Consider the following 20,881-nt stretch of genomic DNA (forward strand, 5'->3'; position numbering starts at 1 on the left):
ATGACAATTATAAAATCAAGATAATATGTAATGGGAATTTAACTAAAGAAATAAAATACAACAGAAGTGTAAGGCAAGGGTGAACATTCTTCCCTACAATCTTTTCAATTGTAATACACTGAATGATGAGAAATAAAACAGATGAAGGCATTAATATGCAATGGAGATGTACAAATAAAGTAAACTATCTAGATTTTTTGATGACATATGTCTGCTAGCCCAAAAGCACAACATACACAAAGGAAAATAGATAATTTAAACCTGGAAGCTTCCACACATAGCTTAAAAATAAACTAAAAGAAATCGTTATGAATAATTATAGACACACATTACCATGTTCAAGAACTTATGTTAATTAAATTAAAATAAAATTCCATGTTTTGAATTTAATATCAAGATAGTCTTCAGGAATACATACATATACACTGGATCACAAGCTATATGGGTACATACTATAGTGGGATGAGAATAACTACTTGGTCAACTATGGACCATACAGCATGACCTCTGGAAAATAAATAAAAATAAAATGTGGCTTTAAAAATAAAATATGGCTTTAATAATAATAAAGCCATATTAGCAAAACTACATTAGTAGTTATTCCTTTCATGCTGAATGTTGTTTCGACCACTAAATATTACATAAGATGGCATACAAATTGGGTTTAATAGGTCGAGATTTGATACAAAACTGTTAGCCTACTAGTTTCGCCACTCTAACTGGTGGCTTTATCTGGGCAATTTGTATGTCATCTTATGTAAGTTATTCCTTTCCTATAGTCCTGTTACTTTAAATTTCTGTTTACTATCTGAGAGTTACTTTGTTGCTATTCAATTAAATTTCATTTGTTCTGGTATTCACTATGTGGGATATTTTCCTTTTTCCAGATGCTAAGTGAACCATCCAAATCATTGGGAATTTCAGGCTGTCATTTTTGTTTTGATTTGATTGGTTGATAGGCATTTCACAAGTTTTGAATTTATGTTCACACCATATTTTGGTCCAATGTAAGGAACAGATGCCTCTCCAGTCAAGCCAGCAGCACATTTCATGTGCGTGGTCAGAAAGGCCTGCTTTTCTGGGATGAAGTTACTGAAATGTATCATTTATGCTCTTTCCATTTTGGGAAGGAAGGGATTTTTAGAAGTGTTAGAATAATTTTTCATTGGTGCTTTAAATGTGGCCTTAATGTTGTAGTTGTAATGTACTTGAAACATGCTACTGCACTAACTGGAAAGGCACCCAGTTCTTACATTAGAACAAAATATGTATGAATGTAACCTGAAGAAAGCATATGAAATGTTTATCGACTAATCCATGCAGGATGAGAAACAAGGATTCACTATTGTTTACACTAGCTGTTCAGTAGCTTTCAAGGCAGCTGTAAAGTCTTCCAAAAAATGCAGCATTAGTAATGGTTTGATGGTACTCAAACTGATGTGTAGAGAAAACTAAGCTTGGACGATAACAACAATAACAATGAATGCAAAAGCAGTAACTGAAGATTTCAGGGAAGCCTAAGACCAGAGAAATATACTACACTGCCATTTTTTAAATAAATATTTTTGAATTCAAATTTCAAAATTGAATAAAATGTTTTTTTTTTTTCCCCTAAATTTGTGTTCTGAAATCTTGGTCCCTTTGATTGTCTGGAATATGTAGTAACTGAAAATCTAATTAAATTTCTGGGATGACAGTAACATTTACTTACCATTAATACTGTTAACGTTTTTCTTGCTTCCTAGAAGAAATACAGTGAGTAAATTATTATTAGTAAGTACCTTAAAATAGATAAAATGAACATGCTGTACTTACATTAAGAAAAATTAAACATTCAGCACATAAGTAAACATTTTTTTTCTTGAACAGTTTATTTAAGTATTTTCAAATCAACCAAAAAATCTAAGCAGTAATTAGTTACAGCAGAACAAAAGAACATTACTACAATTGAGTGTGGTAACCTACATGTAAAGAAACTCATAAAAAATTGTTGACCATTTATCTTATGAAGAATGCCATTTCTGGATATACTAATGTACAAAGATTATTTTATACTGCAGATATAGTAGGATGAACGGAGGAGCAGTAATTGGTACCAAGCACTACTCAAACGTTTTTTTTTTTTTGAGTTTCCAATTTGTGACAAATCCGTAGATCATTAGTTTGAAGTTAGGATATGTTTATTAAGTTCACCTGGTTGCACATCAAATTAAACTTATCAAGAAATTATATCCTTGCTTAATCCTTTATCCAAGTGCAAGCACAAACTTTGTTTGCTTACACTTGGATAAAGGATTATACAATTATATAATTTCTTGGCAATTTTAATATGTTTATTATCATCATTATCAGAGCTATGCTGAGAGTTGAAGAGTTGATAGAAATAGTTGAAGGTCCTACTGTCACATAAAGCTTATCAAACCATATCTTAAATACACTGTTTCCCCACTCACAAACAATGCATTCTGTTCAGCAATCACTTTCCATGCAAAACACCTGCTCCATCACTCCCTGCTCAAGCCCTAGTTATATAGCTTCCAGGGATGGTGTCTTCTTTCCTGTCTATGAAAAGCCTCTTCTTAAGAGACTATGTGGCACAATTAGAAGAACAATAGGACATTGCAACCTTCAACTGGAAAAGACAGCAGTTCGATTCTTGAACTGCTGTCATGACTAGAAGAATCTTTATATGGGTTTTTTGAATTGAAGGTAAGTTAGCTGATCGCATATGGAGGTAGCAGGGTTTTTTAATCCCCGAAACTTGGGTTTTCCATCTCACATACAGGGCATATCAGATATCAAAATGCATGCAGTTTACACAAAAAACACTACTGTTGTCACTGGTGGTGGTGGGCAGTAGATGGCATTGTTGTGTTGATGGTAGTAGTGACAATGTGTGTAGTTGGAGAATTAAGTGGTAGGAGAGATGTGAGATGTATATAATGAAGTAAAATAGAGTGCCCTCCTGCGATAAGTTCTTGAACTCCTTAGAGGTATCATGTAGCAATAATATGTTAATCTATTAACAAATCCTTACCAACTTATTACCTTCCCGATCCTTCTCATCTTTCTTCACACTCAAGATTTTAGAGATCAGACAAAATGTCACTTTCCCAGACAATTCTATACTTTTTTTTAACCAGGTGATCAAATCTATGGACCTGATTTTCAAGAATAACCTATATGTGGCCTAATCAAGGTCATATACAAGGGAACCATAACCATCAATGTTCTCTACATCCAGCGCCAGCCCGAGCAAATTTTTGTGTGTGCGCAAGATTTTTTTTCCGCATTTCGGTCTCATATTTATATTATTTATTAATATATCAAACTTTTTTATATTAAATTAGTAAATAAAAATTTCCGATTATTTTTTTTTTAAATATTTTGTTTATAAGAGAATCAAATTTTCTCAATGAAACTGGATATAAATGTTTCTGTCCCAGGGATTATTAAAATAAAAATAATTATTTTTAGCTTATATAATTAGAATAAAATATAATTATCTTCATATATATTATTATTATTATTCAGGCCTCCATGGAGTCGAAAGACTCATTGTGGGCGGTCCTTCCTAAGAACATAAAGTCTGTCAAGACTCATCGAGATCTCTCCCAAGAAACACAAAGTCTATCATACCACTCCTTAAACTCATTGACCATTCTCGCTCTCACCACTCCATCAGGCAATGCATTCCATGGTTCAACCACCCTCCATGCAAAGAAACCACTCTTCACCCTTTTGCTCACAGTTTCCTTTCGTAACTTTCAGGGATGGCCTCTTGTCATCACTCCTTCCCGCTGTTCAACTAAGCGAAAGAACTCCCTAGTGTCAACCCTGTAACCACCTCTCAACAGTTTAAAAGTCTCAATCATATCACCTCTCCTTCTTCTATCCACCAAACTCTCAGTCCACATTCCCTCAGCCGATCCTCGTAACTATCCTTGTACAGTCTTGAAACCATCTTTGTCATCTGTCTTTGTATCCTTTCCATAGTTAATTTATCCCCTTCAAATCCTGGAGACCAAATCTGAGAACAATAGTCCAAGTGTGGTCTGATCAGAGACTTATATAACGGAATGATAACCCTCTTATCTCTGCAGGTCAGTGTCCTTCTCATAATTGCAGCAATCCTCTGTGTTACCTTCACCACCTTTGCGATATGTCCCCTAAACTTCAGGTTTCTATCAACCATCAACCCCAGATCTCTTGTCTCCTCTACTTCCTCCAGCATAACTCCTCCCATAGAGTATGCTGCATCCCATTAATGTTTAACAAACTTCAAGACCTTACATTCTGCTGCATTAAACTGACACCCCCATTCATTTGCCCATCTATCTAGCTTATTCAAATCCTCTTGCAGGGCTACCACATCTGCACTATTACTAATAATCCTTCCTAGCTTCGCATCATCTGCAAACAACTGAATATCCTCTTGCAATCAACTGGCAATGTCATTGATATAAAGGTTACACAATATAGGTCCTAGTACTGAGCCCTGTGGGACCCCACTTGTAACCCTCTACTTCCTTGAAACCACTCCACCATACACAACTCTTTGATACCTATCAGACAGCCAATCCTGAATCCAATTGACCAATCTGACATCCAGACCCATGTGCTGCAACTTAAATATCAGCTTATCATGTGGCACCCTGTCAAATGCCTTTGCTAAGTCTAAGAAAATTGCAGTAAATGCCTTTCCCTCATCTAATGTTCTTGTAACTTTATTATAAAAGGCTAGCATATTGCTAAAACAAGAGCGCCCTTTCACAAATCCATGTTGACTCTCACAGATAACATTACCCTCATCTGCCCAATGTTGTATACGGTCCCTCACTACTTTCTCCAAGATATTAACAACTACGGATAACACACAGACTGGCCTATAATTAGACACTTCCAGTCTGTTACCACCCTTATGCAATGGCACTATCTTACCTTCCTTCCATTCCCTGGGCACCTTTGCTGAAGCCAGACGAAAGTCTAGCTTCGGCAAATATGTATGTATAAATTTAATATTTTTGAAATATATGATATAATATCCAATTTAATTAATTTTTTTTTTTTTTTTTTTTTTTTTTCAGCCACAGTATAATTGTAACAAACCTTTGTAAGTTTTCCGCCCTTTTACTTTTCTCCTTGCGGCATGCGCCCATTCCGTCCCTGCCTCGAGCCAGGCCTGTCTACATCACTGCCATATGACATTACGATGTCATTACAATTTTATCATTGTTTCTAAAGTTCGGATACTTGTCTCGACTTCTGGGGTACACCAAAAGTGACCATCCTGCTCCATGATATTGATCTCTCCATACAAAATTTCTGATAATTAGCAAACAGCTAATCTCCTATCCAACTCACTAATCAATTATATAAACTGACCCATTCCAATTTCACTGCCAACTTGTCACATGCATTTATCAAAGGTTTTTACAAAATCTAAATATACTACTGCATATGCTAGCCTCGTTGGCTGAATGGTTAGCATATCTGCTCTCCAACCAACAGGTCACAGGTTTGAACGTCACCACCACAAGCCACATTACATGGACTGTAATGTGGCTTGAGGTGGGAGATGAATTTCATTCCCTGGTGTGAGATCACTACCCAGCTTATTGGAGGTCTGTAGTGGCTTGAAAAAGTTCAATGTTTGATCTCTAAAACAGGGTTTCTGGACCATGTAAAAAGTAAATAAAAATACAAAAAAATTATAAACTTAATAAAAATAGAAAAAAATCCTTAATCCACTCACAGTAATAATGTACTATAAACTAACAACCTTTCCTGAGTGGGAATCATATAAAAGCATGCACTCTGTTGTCCAATGCATTTGTCACATATTAGATACATAAGTAGATTGCTAAACCAAACTCATTCTGATATCCAAGAGTATGCAGGTAATATGTGAATACTGTGTCTTAGCTCTTGTCAATACCTTAACCACAACACCAGATGTACACAGACTGGCTTATAATTCAAAGTCTCAGTCTTATTAAGGAAAACAATTCTGTCTTCTTTCTACTCCTTTCAGACTTGTCCCATTGCAATATTATTGTTAAACAACAATGTCAAGATTGATGTTATGACAGGAACATTTCCTCGAAGCACATTCATATGTCATTAACTGTACCCACCTTATTCATATCAAGTTAATAATTACTATAGATTAATCAATTCATCATCATCAGTTCTTCCTCCTTTCCTCTACACATCTGCATGATGGTGATAAAACATTGTGATGAGTTGTTCATTAAATATCTCAAGTATATTCTTCAGTGTGGTCACTATTTTCTCCTGCTATCATTATCCCACAATCACCGTTTCCTTTAGTTGTCAAATATCATAAAGTTTTTTCTTTTTTGCATTATTGGTTAATTTCTGCCCATACTACACTTTAACTATCCTTACAGACTGAATCATTTTCTTGCATTTTTGACTCCTCATGCAACCAATCATCTTAGACTGCCTCAATGTCCCCCCCCACCAACCATCTATCTTATGACCCATACATAATCCTTGTAGTTCAATACATCCTTTCTTCACAAAAAGCCAGCCTGGTTGGCTGAGTGATATCCGCTCTCCACCCAAAAGGCTGCGGGTATGGGTGTTTGAGAGTCTGTGAAATACTAGTGGTGGTGGGTGGTAGATGGCATTGATGTAGTTGCGGTTCGTTGGTATGTAGAGTAGGTGCCCTCCCTTGATGAGTCTTTAGACTTCCTGGAAGTGTCAGGCAATAATAATAAAATAAATAATAAAATACTTATACTTACATATTTATACCCTATTTACGATAACTTCCTCGGATGAAATAACATAAACCAAGATTTTTATCCTCATATGTCTCTGTCACATTCTGTTAAGTTCGTTGTCCCTCAAGAACTCAACAAATTCATTTTCTTTATTTCTTTTAATGGATAATTAAAATCATGGATTTTAATTAAAATTCATTATGACTGCCCTTTTCTTATTTGCTAAGCCAATTTGCCTATACATTTGCCTGTCATCGTCATCATCTTTTTAGGCCTAGAGTAACATCCCAATTTTCATCTTCTTTACCTCTTTTCTCATGCTCTACTGCCTCAAAAACGGCTATCACCACAACCACCATCAACAACACACACATCCTCTTTTTACAGTGTAAATTATCTATTATCTGATACAGTCTTCACTGTTTCCTTTTTCCCTTCTATCCATTGCTAGATGGCTCAACTCCTACCACATCAACCTTTTACATAACCTATCCACTCTTGTCTTGCTCATGCTCTTCTGTTTCTGCCATCCATTGTACTAAACATCAACATTTTGATCTTTCTGTTGTCATGCATCCTGTAAAAAAAGGCTATTTCCTTTAAATTATTTTCTGGATTAGATTCTCTTTCCAATTTACTTTTCTATAGAGTTCTTGATTTTTTACCTTCCATCCAGTTCATAGAATCTTCCTCAAGTATGTTTATCAAATGACCATATTCACTTCATAGAGTTTTTGATCACTACAGAGAGTGCTTGCAAATATGCTTGTTTCCAGCGATCTCGAGCTTTGTGTCAATGCAGCCTGGTTGGCCAAGTGGTTAGCATGCCTACTCTCCAACCAACCAGGCTGCAAGTTCAAATCCTGCCAATGGAATGGATGTTTGTGATTGTCTTTAGGTGAGAGATATATTTAATCACCCATCTTGCTTATTGAAGGCCTGAATGAAGTAGCTTCAAAAAAAAAAAAAAAAAATTCCACGTTTTGTCTCTACAGCAGGGTTTCTAAACTATGTAAAAAGTAAATTAAATTTACTTTTTACATTAATGATAAAAACAGAAAAAAAAATCCGTAGCCCACCCACATAATAAAATTTACTATAAGTTTCCAACCTTTTGTGGGTGGGAGCAGCATAAAAAGCTCATTGCTTTACTTTTCCATATCTTATCCCATGCCTATAGGTTTACTTTGCTATCAGGGATTTTATCCCCTTTGTACAGTCTAAATTATGCATCATGTTACTTCCTAGGTAAGTAAGACTCCTAAATTTTTCCAGCTCGTGTCAATTGGCCTTTATTCAATTCTTCAACCTTCTGGTTCTGTCCACTGCTGGACGAAGGTCTCCCCCACGATTTTCCAGATAACTAGGTTTTCTGCTTCTCCCATCCATCTCACTCCTGCAATTTGTTTCAGTTCATCTCTCCACCTTCTTCACGGTCTTCCTCTTTGTCTTGCTCCATCCATTGGTCTGAACTCTGTTGTTTTTCTAGTCCATCTCCTGTCACTGCATCTGGCAATATGGCCAGCCCATCTCCACTTAGCCTGTTTAATGTATTTTCCAATATCCATGACACCTGTTTGAGATCTTATCCAGATATTTGTCTTCCTATCTCTTAATGTTATTTTTAGCATACTTCTTTCCATGCGATGTTGTGTTGTGTTCACCTTTTTGTTTAGGGCTTCTGTTAAAGTCCATGTTTCTCCTCCATATGTTAAGACAGGAAGTATGCACTGGTCAAAAGCTTTCCTTTTCAGACTCATAGGGATGCCACTTCTGAATATGTCTCTCATTTTCCCATAAGCCATCCATCCAAGGTGAATTCTTCGTTCAATCTCTTTTCTTTGGCACTCCTCAAAGGATAACAATTGGCCCAAATATACATATGAAGTAACTTGTTCTATTTCCTGCAGTGCCACTTCACCTTGTAAGATCTCAGGGGCATCATGTTCTTCCTCACTTGAGTAATCCATAGATGATTCTTGGATGTCCCAGTCTTTGTCTTCATAGAGTTCAGTATAAAATTCCTGAATTCTTTTGATTATTGCATCTCTATTTTTTTTATCAGTTCACCATTTTTTTCCTCTTACAGCAGCTATTTCCTTTGTTCCAACTGATAATGTTCATCTTAGAACCTTCATATTACTATTGTTTTCTATTGTTTCTTTAATTTTCCTAGTATTATATGATCTAAGTTCATGTTTCATCCTTTTACGTATAGTTTTACAAATTTCCGTATATTCTATTTTATTGGTGTCATTCAAATCTCTTTTCATATCTCTTCTTTTCTTCATCAGATCTAAGGTTTCCTAGTTTTATTAGGTCTTAGTTTTTCCTCTCCTTGGTGCCTAAAAACACCTCCTATTTCTAGTGCACAATTCAAGATAGATTTCGTTAATATTTCATTTGCATCATCGACGGTAGTAGCTGTGTTTAACTTTTTTAGTTCATTTTTGAGTGATTCTCTATAACAGCTTTTATTGTGGTAGAGGTTTTGTAGATTCACTAAATTGGACTTTTTTCTTATGAGCTTATTCCATTCCCATTTTTTGTTGATCCATACTTTTGCCCTTACTAGTCTGTGGTCACTTCCTGTGTTAAATCTATTAAGCACTTCGGTATTATTTATTATATATCTTCTGTTGGTGAGGATGAAGTCTATTTCATTGTAAGTTTGTCCATTTGGGCTTCTTCAAGTCCATTTTCGGTTGATTTTCTTCTTGAAAAAGCTGTTCATAATAAAGAGGTTATTTTCTTCTGCAAATTCAACAAGTCTTTCTCCTCTTTCATTCCTCTGTCCAAATTTACTGATGGAGTTCAGATGGTCATCTCTGCTTCCCATTTTGGCATTAAAATCACCCATTATAATTATGTAGAATTCTTTAGAATTATTGAATGTGGATTCTAATGTTTCATGGAAATCTTCTATCTCTTCATCTGGATGGTCCATAGTTGGGGCATATACTTGTATAATTTTCAGTTGGTATCTTTTATTTTTGAAGAGACTTAGTTCAGCTATTCTTGATGTTATTTTATTTACAAACAGGACATTGTCCTCGATTGTTTTATTTATTAGGAATCCTACACCACCAGTTGAGTTTCTGTCACATTCACAGTGGTAGAGTAGATGTCCATCTTTTAATTGCATGAGAGTTTCTTCTTTCCTTCTTATCTCTGAAAGGCCCACAATGTCCCATTTTATATGTTCCAATTCCTTCATCAGTTCTTCCAATCTATCATCATCCCGTAGAGATCTGCAGTTATATGTTCCTACTAATATCCTTTTATCATTGTGCACTGTAGGTGGACCCATTGTAGCTAGTGGAGACTTCAACCTTTACTCTAAGAATATTATTTTATATTTTCATCATCGAATTCCTGATATGCATCGTTAGGGGTGTATAGCATATTATGATAGTAATAATGTAAACATGTTTTCCTCCAAATTCATCTGTTATCTGTTGGGAGTTGAATGCTATCAGATCTTATAATCTTGTAAGGTACTTCTTACTGTATTACTCCACCTAGAACTTTGTCTTCTGAGTCTCTTTTCTGCAATCCTGCAAAGCACACTTTTTTTGCTGAACCTTTCCTCTCCCAACCAATCCCTGAGGTACAACACTGGTTACCTTAAATCTTGTTGAAATGACCATGCCACCTGAGATCAGCTGTGCTCAACCAATTCTTAATACTAATAATGTCATGTTCTTTCCTAATATCTCCCTAGCTATCAGATTCACAAGTCAAAATTGGTTTGAACACTGTCTTGTATATAACTAGTTTAGTGTTTTGACTAATTTCTGCATTTATTTCATGTGTAAGTTTATTCAGCTGACTTCCAACCATATCAGCCCTGCTAATTCTGTTGCCTGCTTCCAGCTTTAATTTGCCATTTTCAATAAAAATTGTTCCTAAAGATCGAAATGTCCTATTTGTTCTGCAGGTTTGCCATTTGTGTTATAGTTGACAATGTCAGTGTTCCTGCCCTTTCATAGTCTTTCTTTTTATTGCTGATTTTCATACCAATTTATTACAGCAACTATTCCATTTAGTTAAGGAATCTGCAGACTGTACTAGATTTATTTAGGAGTATAACAACATCTGCACAAAGTGTACTTCATGCAGATGATGTACTTTTCTGCTGAGACTAACATCACCAATTTTGATCTGGGTTTTTAATGCCCCTTTTCCTTTATAATGTGATCCATATAGATAATGAATAACAGTGCAGATAATGCATACCTTTATCTCATCCCTGATTTAGCATCAAAGCATCTTCCTGTAACTCTCTCAATTCTCAACAACTCAAATACAGACTATGTATTGTGCAATATAATGCACCATAATTGTTGTATTCTGAACAGCTTTTCTCTTGGCACCTTGTCATATGCCATTCTCAGATCTACAAAACTTAAATACAGATTCTTGTAACATTCCCATGATTTCTCAACAATTTCTCTTAAAGTGAAAATCTGATCCTGATCAACCTATATTTCTATCTCTTACCTTCTTTGTCTAACTTTAGCATTGTTCTTTCTAGTTCTTCATCTTCTTCAACAATATGTCACCTGCAAATCTTGAATTAATGATTCTGTCACCTTGAACAGAAACTGTCTTATATTCTCTTTTATAGCATCCACTGTTCCTTTCAAAAGCATGAAAAAGGTGCTTGGGGTATGTGTATCCTTTATGTCATGATTAATGTTGTCCAAAACCATTTCCTGAAAAAACAGGAAGAGGTTTCTCACAGCATTCTCTGCATTATCATTGATATTTTGCAATGGATATAGTGGGTTCAAAGGAAATACCCAAGCATTTAATTCTCTTGAAAAGAGAGCTGTATGACAAGGATCCCAAGAAGCTTCAGTAAAAACAGTCTTCGGAGAAACAGACAGTATTTAAGTGGAAAAAGGGATGCACCAGAGTTGTATACTGCCGCCCTATCTTTTTATTATTTATAGTGAATATATTATGAGAATGGCTAACTTAGAAAAAGATCTAGATGAAATCAAGATCGGTGACAGAAAAATAAATAATTTAAGATGTGCAGTGGTTGATTCTATTGGTTAAGAGGGAAAGTAACAAAGCCAGGCTTAATTTAAGCATGAGCAAAACAAAAGTGATGGCTTCTGGCAATTTAAATGAATTTATAATAGAGGGAGATAAAATAGAAATCACTGAAACTTATGATTTACTGGGATTCAGAATCAGAAATGACAGTAAATGTGAAGATGAAATTAAAACAAGGATAGTCATGAAGGAAAAAGCTATGTTAAACCTGACAAAAATTATGAAAGATAGAGGTGTGAAAGTTAAGATTGTTAAAGCAATGGAATTTCCAGTAGTGATGTATGGATGCGAAAGCTGGATTATTAAGAGACAGAAAATGAATTGATTCATTTGAAATTATGGGTGCGAAGGAAACTTAAGAATCCCATGCAAAAATGACTGATAAGAAGGTTTTAGAGAATATAAAGACAGAATGCACCTCGGAGACGATGATCGCTAAACAGAAGTAGATGACATATTATGCAAGCTGATGAATCAATGGAAAAGGCAGTTATGTTGGGAAAGATTGAGAGAATGAGAAGAAGAAGACCAGAAAAGAGTTGGATGGACAACATAAAAGAACTTACCAACTTGAACTTACAATTGCTGAAAAAAAAGGACAAGAGGGTGAATGGGATGTGGCAACTTTATTCACAAGATCACCAAGAGTCGAAAACAACTGGATGGCACATAATAACAGTATCGGGTTCCTCTCCACTCAATAAGATTTGAGTACAGTCCATGCCATGTTCTTATTTATGTTACTGAATGAAAGTCAAAAAAGCAGGCTTGAATATTAATATTTTAATGCAATTAATATTTGGGGAATAGTACTTCTAAATTCTGCTTTTTCTAGATTTATTAGAAATTTCTATTAATTTCTTTGTTGTTTTCTTTTAATATTAATGTAAATACTCCCCCCCCCCTCACATTATTGGCAATCACTAAGATATGATTTGATTCCATATCTGCTCCTTGAAAGGTTTGACACTTCTGGACTGATATGATCCAAAAACAAAAAAATAACTGCAGTCTTTTGCTGGAATTTTGTATTGCCAATTACTATGTAATGCTTCAAGGTAAACGCAAGCATTCTTTCTTCTCTTTCAATGCTTTCTCCATATCCATATTTGTCCATCATTGTTTCCCCTTTCTCGCTGTCCATTCCAATCTTGGCATTTTGATCTCCTCAGATGACCAGTATATTTTTCTTTGGTACTGATTCTAAGATTGCTTCTAAGTTCTATAAAATAACTATTTCTTCTTCAATATTTTCTGAAGTGAGTGAATAGACCTGGACTACCATGATGTTAAACAGTCTTGATCCAAATCTTGTCATTATCATTCTTTCATTTATAAGTTAATGCTTTTCTTCCTCTTTTACAGAAAAGAAATCCAATGCCTACTTTGTTTTATACTATTTCAAGACTCGATGATTCTTTCATTTTTCCTGACTCTTTCTAGTGCAACTTCACTGATGTCACATTGGTACAACTCCATGTCCTTGTAAAGCAAATCTAGCTTTTCACCATTCCACATTTCTATTGGCAACATGCCGCCTCTTGCTAGTTTTACTCTTATTCCTTTCTTTTAGGCTTACACGCTTTTACTCTTATTTTTCTTTTAGGCTTACACTCTTTTACTCTTATTTTTCTTTTACTCTTATTGTTCTTCTTTCAGCAGCTGACATGTCATTCCAACCCCAATCGCTCAGTTCAGTATGCAAACCTTGTTTATCTGGATGATGTCCAAGCTGGCATGTTGTACTATTCCTTTATACTCTCATATTACATCATATTTCAGTTGCATTTCATTTTAACAGTCAGCACATTGACACTCATATGATCAACCTCAATGGGTCATTCAGTCATCCCTAATGTGGGGAAGAGACACTGTTTGCAGCCACCCACCATCTTGGTCCACGTGGAGTATTTCATTTTCCTCCTACCATTCATATCTGAGAGGTGTCTATCTACCACCTAGAGATGTGCTCTCTAAGATAGGGTGCCAATAGTTAAAAAGTATAAATGGGGAAGGGAGGGCTTGGAATTTCCTCAAAAACTTAAAAGATTAGTTTTGTCGATCTAAAATTTACTATTTTAACTACAAAAATTATAATCCCAGACTACAACATTAAACTCTCAAACATTATAGGTTGTCAGTCTATGTAAATTATTCTGAGACATGCAAATCATTCAAAGACTGAGTAACAAATTATAGACCAATCAGTATCTCAGGCATGGTAAAAGTACTGGATAAAATTCATCAAAAAGAGCATTCAGGGAATGGGTGGATAAAAGTATGATAAATATGAGGGACAACATCGCTTTATGAAAGGTAGGTGATGCCTTAGCAATTTACTAACTTTTTTTTTTATAATATAGTAATAGCTAAGTTGGATAAAGGAAATGGCTACATGATGATTGTACTGGATTTTGCAAAGGCATCAAAAAGTGGTATATGGAGGAGCGGAATCAAGGCAAAAACAGGTGACTAGTGGTGTGTTGCAAGGATCAGTGCTGGGACTTACTGTTTGATTTTTACATCAATGATACAGGAAATAACCTGAAATAACTAGTTGTTTGCTGATGATGCAAAATTAGGTAGTAATTAATCAAGGTGATGTGGAGAGCTTGCAGAACGATTTAAACAGGCTGTCAGTATGTGCAAAAGATAATGGGTTTCAGTTTAACGTGGAGAAATGTAAAGTTATGCATTTTGAGATAAATAGATTACAAGCTGTGTATTACATTGATGGAACTATACTCAAGGAGATAGATTAAACTAAAGATTTAGGGATGGTGGTAAACAGAAAGTTAATGTTTAGAGAACATATTGCTGAGGTAACCCATAAGATTACTTTCCTATTGAAGAACACATTCACAAGTAGAGATAAGGAAGTTGTTATTCCTCTTTATAAGGCCTTGATACATCCACATCTGGATTATTGTGCTCAGGTCTGGTCTCCTGAGTTTCTTGAGAATAAGGAAATCATGGAGAAGATTCAGAGACAAGCAACCAGGATGGTGAGTGGTCTGTGAAATATTCCCTATGAGGAGAGATTGAGGACGTGTGGATTGCAGAAGCTGGTTGATGGGAGAAAAAGAGGGGATATGATAGAAACATTTAAGTTGCTTAAAAGATTTTATAGGATTGATGCAGGGGAAATGTTTTTGCACTTTGCTAGAGGGACCAGAACAAGGGGTCATCCCTGAAAGTTGAATAAAAGTGTGGTTAGTAGGGGTGTGAGGACTAGATATTTTTCTTGGAGAGTTGTGAATGACTGGAATGGGTTGTCAGAGTCAGTTGTGAGTGCTTTGTCTGTTAGTAGGTTCAAGGAGAGGTATGATAGATAGTTTGGGTCTCCCATGATGAGTCTTTGGACTCCATAGAGGGGTGACTGCACCTCTTGCAGGATCTCCATGTTATCTTTAATAACTATCCCAATTCCCCCAAGCTTCTATCATCAGCAAAAGAAAATATTGTTCCTTCAGTATTTCCCTATATTATCAATGTACAAATTAAATAACAATGGTGCCCAAGTACAGAGTCCTGTAGTTTTCTGCATGGCTCTGTACTGCTTTCTTTCTCATGGATACTACTCTGCCATATACTACTTATTGATGATCATCACCAAACCCTATTATTTAATCATTTACTCCAATTTATGTAGAGTTCTATCTGGTACTGTGATGTAGTCATTTCCTTCATGCAACTAAACTGTCACTTTATTACAAAAAATGAGCAAATTACTAGAGCAAGACCTGACTTCACAGAGCCATCCTAAGACATAGAATATCATATTCCTATCCACATACCTAAATTTTGTCTTTAACCACCACTATGGAAATACTGATTGGTCTATAATCTGTGACTATCTTGGAATATCATTTATGCAGTGAAAATATTCTGCCTTATTTGCATTGTCTTGAGACTTAAAACAGCCTGCTCAGAAGTACTGCCAATTCCCTTGTACAATCTTGTAATACATGGGCCAATATCTCATGGTTCTTTATGCATTGAGATTTCTTAATATATTAACCATCTCCATGCTCATTTATATCTATTCTCTCTCTCTCTCACACACACACTGCCAAGTATAAACTTTTTTTTTTTTTGAAAAGTAAAATTTAAGGATATGGATGTGACATCTCATCTGCAGCTACATTAGTTAACTCTTGGATAGTTTCAATAATTGTTAATCAGGAAGACATCCATGGCTAATAACAGATCTACCAACCTGAAGGAACAGACAGAGATCTAGTTTTGGCTTTACCTGACTTCAAACTTCGGCCTGCTCCACACTGTGGTAGCCAGAACATCAGTTCCATCAACATTTTAGATTTGAGGTTTAGGTACAGATCCTACATCCACACAGTATTAACTTGGCTATCTTGAGAATCTCTCTTTTCAGGGATATTCTCAAGATATAAAGAATTCAGAAAATTCTTTACAGGCTGAAGTTTGTTTTATCAGGAAAATCTATGAATTATCTCTCTGATCTTAATATGTTTTGTATTATATGAATTGGCCTATTAAATGAAAGGTCATAGCATCCACCATCAGCTGATGTTTCATGAATCAGGAATCTGTTTCAAGGTAAAAATTTAATTTTTAAAATTTCTTAATATGCACTGTAAGCAGGATCTGAAAAGGAACTTATCTTCTTGAGATAAACTAGAGAGCCTGCACAACTACATATAGCTAAATCTCAAAGTTTAAAATGCTGATGGAACCAATGATAAGGCCACCATAACAACCCGGCACCAGGTGGTGAGTATAAAAAGATCGTAGTTGCAAGAGATACAGTAATGTAAGCTAATTTTTACATTTATTGTGATGATGTTGTGTAGTTTTAGATTGATTGTTTAAATTTTTTAGACTGTGTGTTATTTTAAATTCTTTGTTTCTTGTTTAATGCTCTGTGACAAAACGGCAGGGAGGGAGAATATTGTGTAGGTCGGTACAAAAGACAAAGTGAATGCTGTGGATTTTCTCGAGAATGGAACAGTGCTGTAAGTGTAATATGCATGTGTGACAATATGTAATGGATGTTTAAGTGGAGAGAGAGATTGCATAAGAGATGAACATGTGGATATGCATGAAGTGTGATATGCTGATGGACTATGAGATCTGCAGAATCAGAGTAGAGAACATGGAGTAGTAAACAAAAAGGATGGTGAGAAAAAGTGATGGTGAAAAACAAAGCGCAATTAGTAATAAGATCAATGGGACTGATGACAAAAAAAGTGTATGCAACTGAAGGTAAGATAGTGAAAGTGAAGGACAGTGAAAAAGAGATGAAAGATTTGAAAATTAGAGTTGATGAAGATGAGGCAAGAGATGAAGTATAGTGAAATGAAGAGAAATGTGGATATGCAAGTCTGGGAGAGTGATGAAGACTGAAATAAATGATGGCTATAGGAAAGAGGTAATGAATAATTCATAAGTGGCACTATATGAAGATTCAATTATTAGAGGTATGATAAATGAGAGGATGCACATGATTTGGAATCATGTAGGTATAATGAGCAAAGTGATTGAGGCACTGCATACAATGAAGAACGGAACAAGAGTTGGTAGTGGTAGTAGGAACAAATGACTTGGTTGGAAATGAGGAGAATGTAAAAATGGATATCAGGAAGTTGTTGAGAAGAATAAGGAATAATACTGTTCAAATTAAACATATTTGGTGGTTTGGAAGTTAAGCATAAAAAAAAGAAATAATACTGTGGTTGGAAAGTTAGTATGTTTCTCTAGGTATGACTAATGATTTCAGGAGAGTAAAGAGAACGGGAGAATAGGAGAGTAAGCCAGACAGGAAAATTGGGAGGAGGGGGGGGGGAAACAAGACGATGGCACAAGAAAGTGAACTGAAAGTGCGAGTTAGAAGAGAAAGGAGTGCAGGCTGTGAATGTGTGTGTGTGTGTGTGTGCGTGATGAGTTTGAGTTATGAATAGAACTGTGTAAAAGTGATGGGCTGCATTTGAATGGTTTTGGTGTGAGTCATCTGGGGAGGCTATTGTTGGATGGAAGAGTAATAAGAGCAGAGAAATGGGTGTGAGCAAGTAAGAAGCAACATGGAAAAGCAGAAGAGTAAGGTAGGGGAGATTAAAGGAGTACTTATGGAGAACCACAGTGGAAAACAGATAGGGGAATGAGTCAGGGTGGGGGATGGCACAGCAAGAGGAAAGGTGATACTGTAAGAGGAGGTGAACTGAATGTGCACATACATAATAAAGGAATGGGGTTGTCTGAAATGTAAGGTAGAATTTAGGTTTGGAGAAGGTTCTGAGATGGGTAATGAGAGAAAGAGGAGAGACTGGGAAAAGGCATGGATATCACATCTCAGAAGTGAGATCAATGAAACTTGTTATACATTCAGAAATAAAATTGTATATGAATGATAGAAGTATTCAGAAATAAGGGGAATGAAGTTGTTGCATTGAGTTCGTTCACCCAAAAATTTTGGAATATGTGAGACATGCTAGATGAGGATGACATCCTGACAGAAATAGAGGGGATATGATGTTTTTCATGAAGACAAAAGAAAAAGAAAATGGGAGGTGGGGGTGCTGTTGATGGTAGAAAATGAGTTATGCCCAAGCAAGGGGAAAGCAGTGCCAATAGTTTTGAGACAGATTGCATAATGTGAGGTAGACAGAATGATATATTTAGTTGGATGTTGCTATAGATATGGTAATTTTGAGGACAGTAGCAAATGCATAAGCATATTAGTCAAGCAAATAGAAAAAGTGTGATCATTATAGGTGATTTTAATTATGGTAATGTAGATTGGAATGATGAGATGGCATCCAAAAACAAAGAAAATTAATTTCTCAAGTTTTTAAAGGACAGCTACCTTCAGCAGAATGTAACAGAGGACATGTAAGGATCGTGGATTTTGGACATGATCATATCATCAGAGGATAACATTATAAATGAAGTGTCAAATCTCACCTCAGGTGGTGAGAGTGAACATGAAGTGATTACTTGGATGGTTGCAAGCTAAATGAAGATTTCTGTGAGGAAAGGACACACATGGAACTACAAAACTGGTGATTATGAAAAACTCAGTAGATAAGTTGCAACTATATTACAGAATGAGGAGTCGGGCAGAAATGAGACGAATGCTAGTTTGGTGTTATTCAAGAGCAATGTCTAAATGTATTCAAAAGGTCAGAAGGTTAAATAAGGTAGTGAAAGAGATTGAGCATGCAATAAAGAAGAAGAAAGTATTATGGAGATGTCATAAGTGGTAATAATCAGCTGCATGAAGAGTATAAAGAACAAGCAAGGAAGGTGACTCACTTGGAAGGATAGCAAAAGTGCAGTACAGCAGTCTAATGAAGCCAATTGACCAATGCACTGGACAAAGGAGATGGATACATTAGTATACTTAGATTTTACAAAGGCTTTTGATAGATTGCCACATGATAAGTTGATAGTTAAACTAAAATGGATGGGGGTTGGATATTAGATTAGTACATTGGATTGGATATTGGCTCTCTGACATGTATTAGCAAGTGGCGTATTAGGAGCAATATCCCGGAAGAGAAAAGTAACTAGTGGTATGCCTGAAGGGTCTGTTTTAGGGCTATTACTATTTAAATTGTAACTAATAATTAAGGAATTGACAGCGCACACTAGAAATATAAATTAAATAAACTTTAATATATACTTTCCGATATATATCGGAATTATATACATACCTTTAATATATACTTTCGACGTGTGCCGAAATATCGGAAAGTATATATTAAAGTTTATTTAATTTATATTTCTAGTGTACGCTGTCAATTCCTTAATTATTAGTTATCATGTTTAACAAGCGTATAAGCCTCTCAACAAGAATATTTAAATTGTATGTTAATGATATTGGGGAAGGTTTGAATGGGGATATTCAGTTGCTTTGCTTGATGCAAAGTTGGGAAGACCTATGAGGAGTAACGCAGATGCAGTGGTCTTATAACAAGAGGACTTTAATAGAATGAATGAATGAATGGATGGATGGATGTACTTTCAGAGTGGGGGGGTGGCTAGTTCAATGTTGCAAAGTATAATGTTTTAAAATTTGTTAAACAAGGATGGGATGTAGATATACAATTGATGGAGATATATTAAAGGAGATGGGGGGGGGGGATAAAATTGTGAGGATAGAATAATGAATTCTAGGTAGAAGTAAGGGGATTTGTTAAAGGCCATATATGGTGTTATATGGACTGCTGTTTGCATAGATTTGGTCACCTAGTTTTCAATGAAGAGGTATCGGAAAGGGTCCAGAGACACTTTTCTGGTTTCTGGTCTCTGAAATGTTGAGTATGAAGAAATGTTGAGAAAATGCAATTTGAAGAGTCTTGTGTACAGGAGGAGGAAGGGAGAGTTATGATAGAGACACAAGTTATTAAGGGTTTTTTATCAGATTAGTATGTCAGAGGTTTTCATGGAATGGTGGGAGATAGGCAAACAACTAAAGATCATCCCTGTAAGCTATGTAAGGAGGGTGGAATTAAGGACGTCAGAAGCAGGTTTTTGCATGGAGAGTTGTGAAAGATTGGAATGCATTGCCTGAAAGTGTGGTGAGTGCAGAAGAATGTAAGAACATTTAAGGCATGGTATGATGAGCTGTGTGTAAGACAGAGAAAGACTTGACAAGTGTGACTCCATGGAGGTCTGATAATAATAAGAAAAAGAAGATGGGACATGCAGCATGAAATTCTCTGCTCTATGTTAGAAGAAACATAAAGTAGCAAAAACCCATGTTTGTTCTGGAGTTCAAACATGGGTTTTTGCAACTTAACATTTTTCCAAATTGAAGTAACAAACACCATGTTTTAACTCTGGAGCAAAAACACATTTACTTTTTCACCATTTCTTCCCAAATGCAGTATAATGTTTTTCAGTAATTTTTGCATCATGAATTAACCCTAAATTTCTTTGTTTATATATAGAAGGTTGATTAAAAGATCAAAGCCAAATAACTGGAAGACCTCGACATCACCTTTAAGAAATGTGGAGAACTGACTGGGGCTTCTGACCCAATGCTTGGTCCTCACTGTTAGTAGGTATCCACTGTGTACTGA

The 20,881-nt window shown here is 35.6% G+C and overlaps 1 protein-coding gene across 5 annotated transcripts in view; it reads right to left on the reverse strand.

Annotated features, from left to right (window-relative positions):
* The window catches only part of rad50 (DNA repair protein rad50), a 664,851-nt gene that overhangs the window by 213,989 nt on the left and 429,981 nt on the right, over positions 1-20,881 (reverse strand). For all 5 annotated transcript variants that reach the window (XR_016548684.1, XR_016548685.1, XM_090396855.1 and 2 more), the window contains exon 28: positions 1,712-1,741. Coding sequence is in view for 3 of the 5 variants with exons in the window: in XM_090396855.1 (XP_090252981.1) it covers positions 1,712-1,741 (30 nt within the window). In the remaining 2 variants the exon portion in view is untranslated. The remainder of the gene's footprint in view (positions 1-1,711; positions 1,742-20,881) is intronic.

The sequence above is a fragment of the Typopeltis vanoorti genome, chromosome 8 (assembly GCF_054136105.1).
Source record: "Typopeltis vanoorti isolate ZY-2024b chromosome 8, IOZ_Tvanoo_1.0, whole genome shotgun sequence".
Lineage (NCBI taxonomy): Eukaryota > Metazoa > Arthropoda > Arachnida > Uropygi > Thelyphonidae > Typopeltis > Typopeltis vanoorti.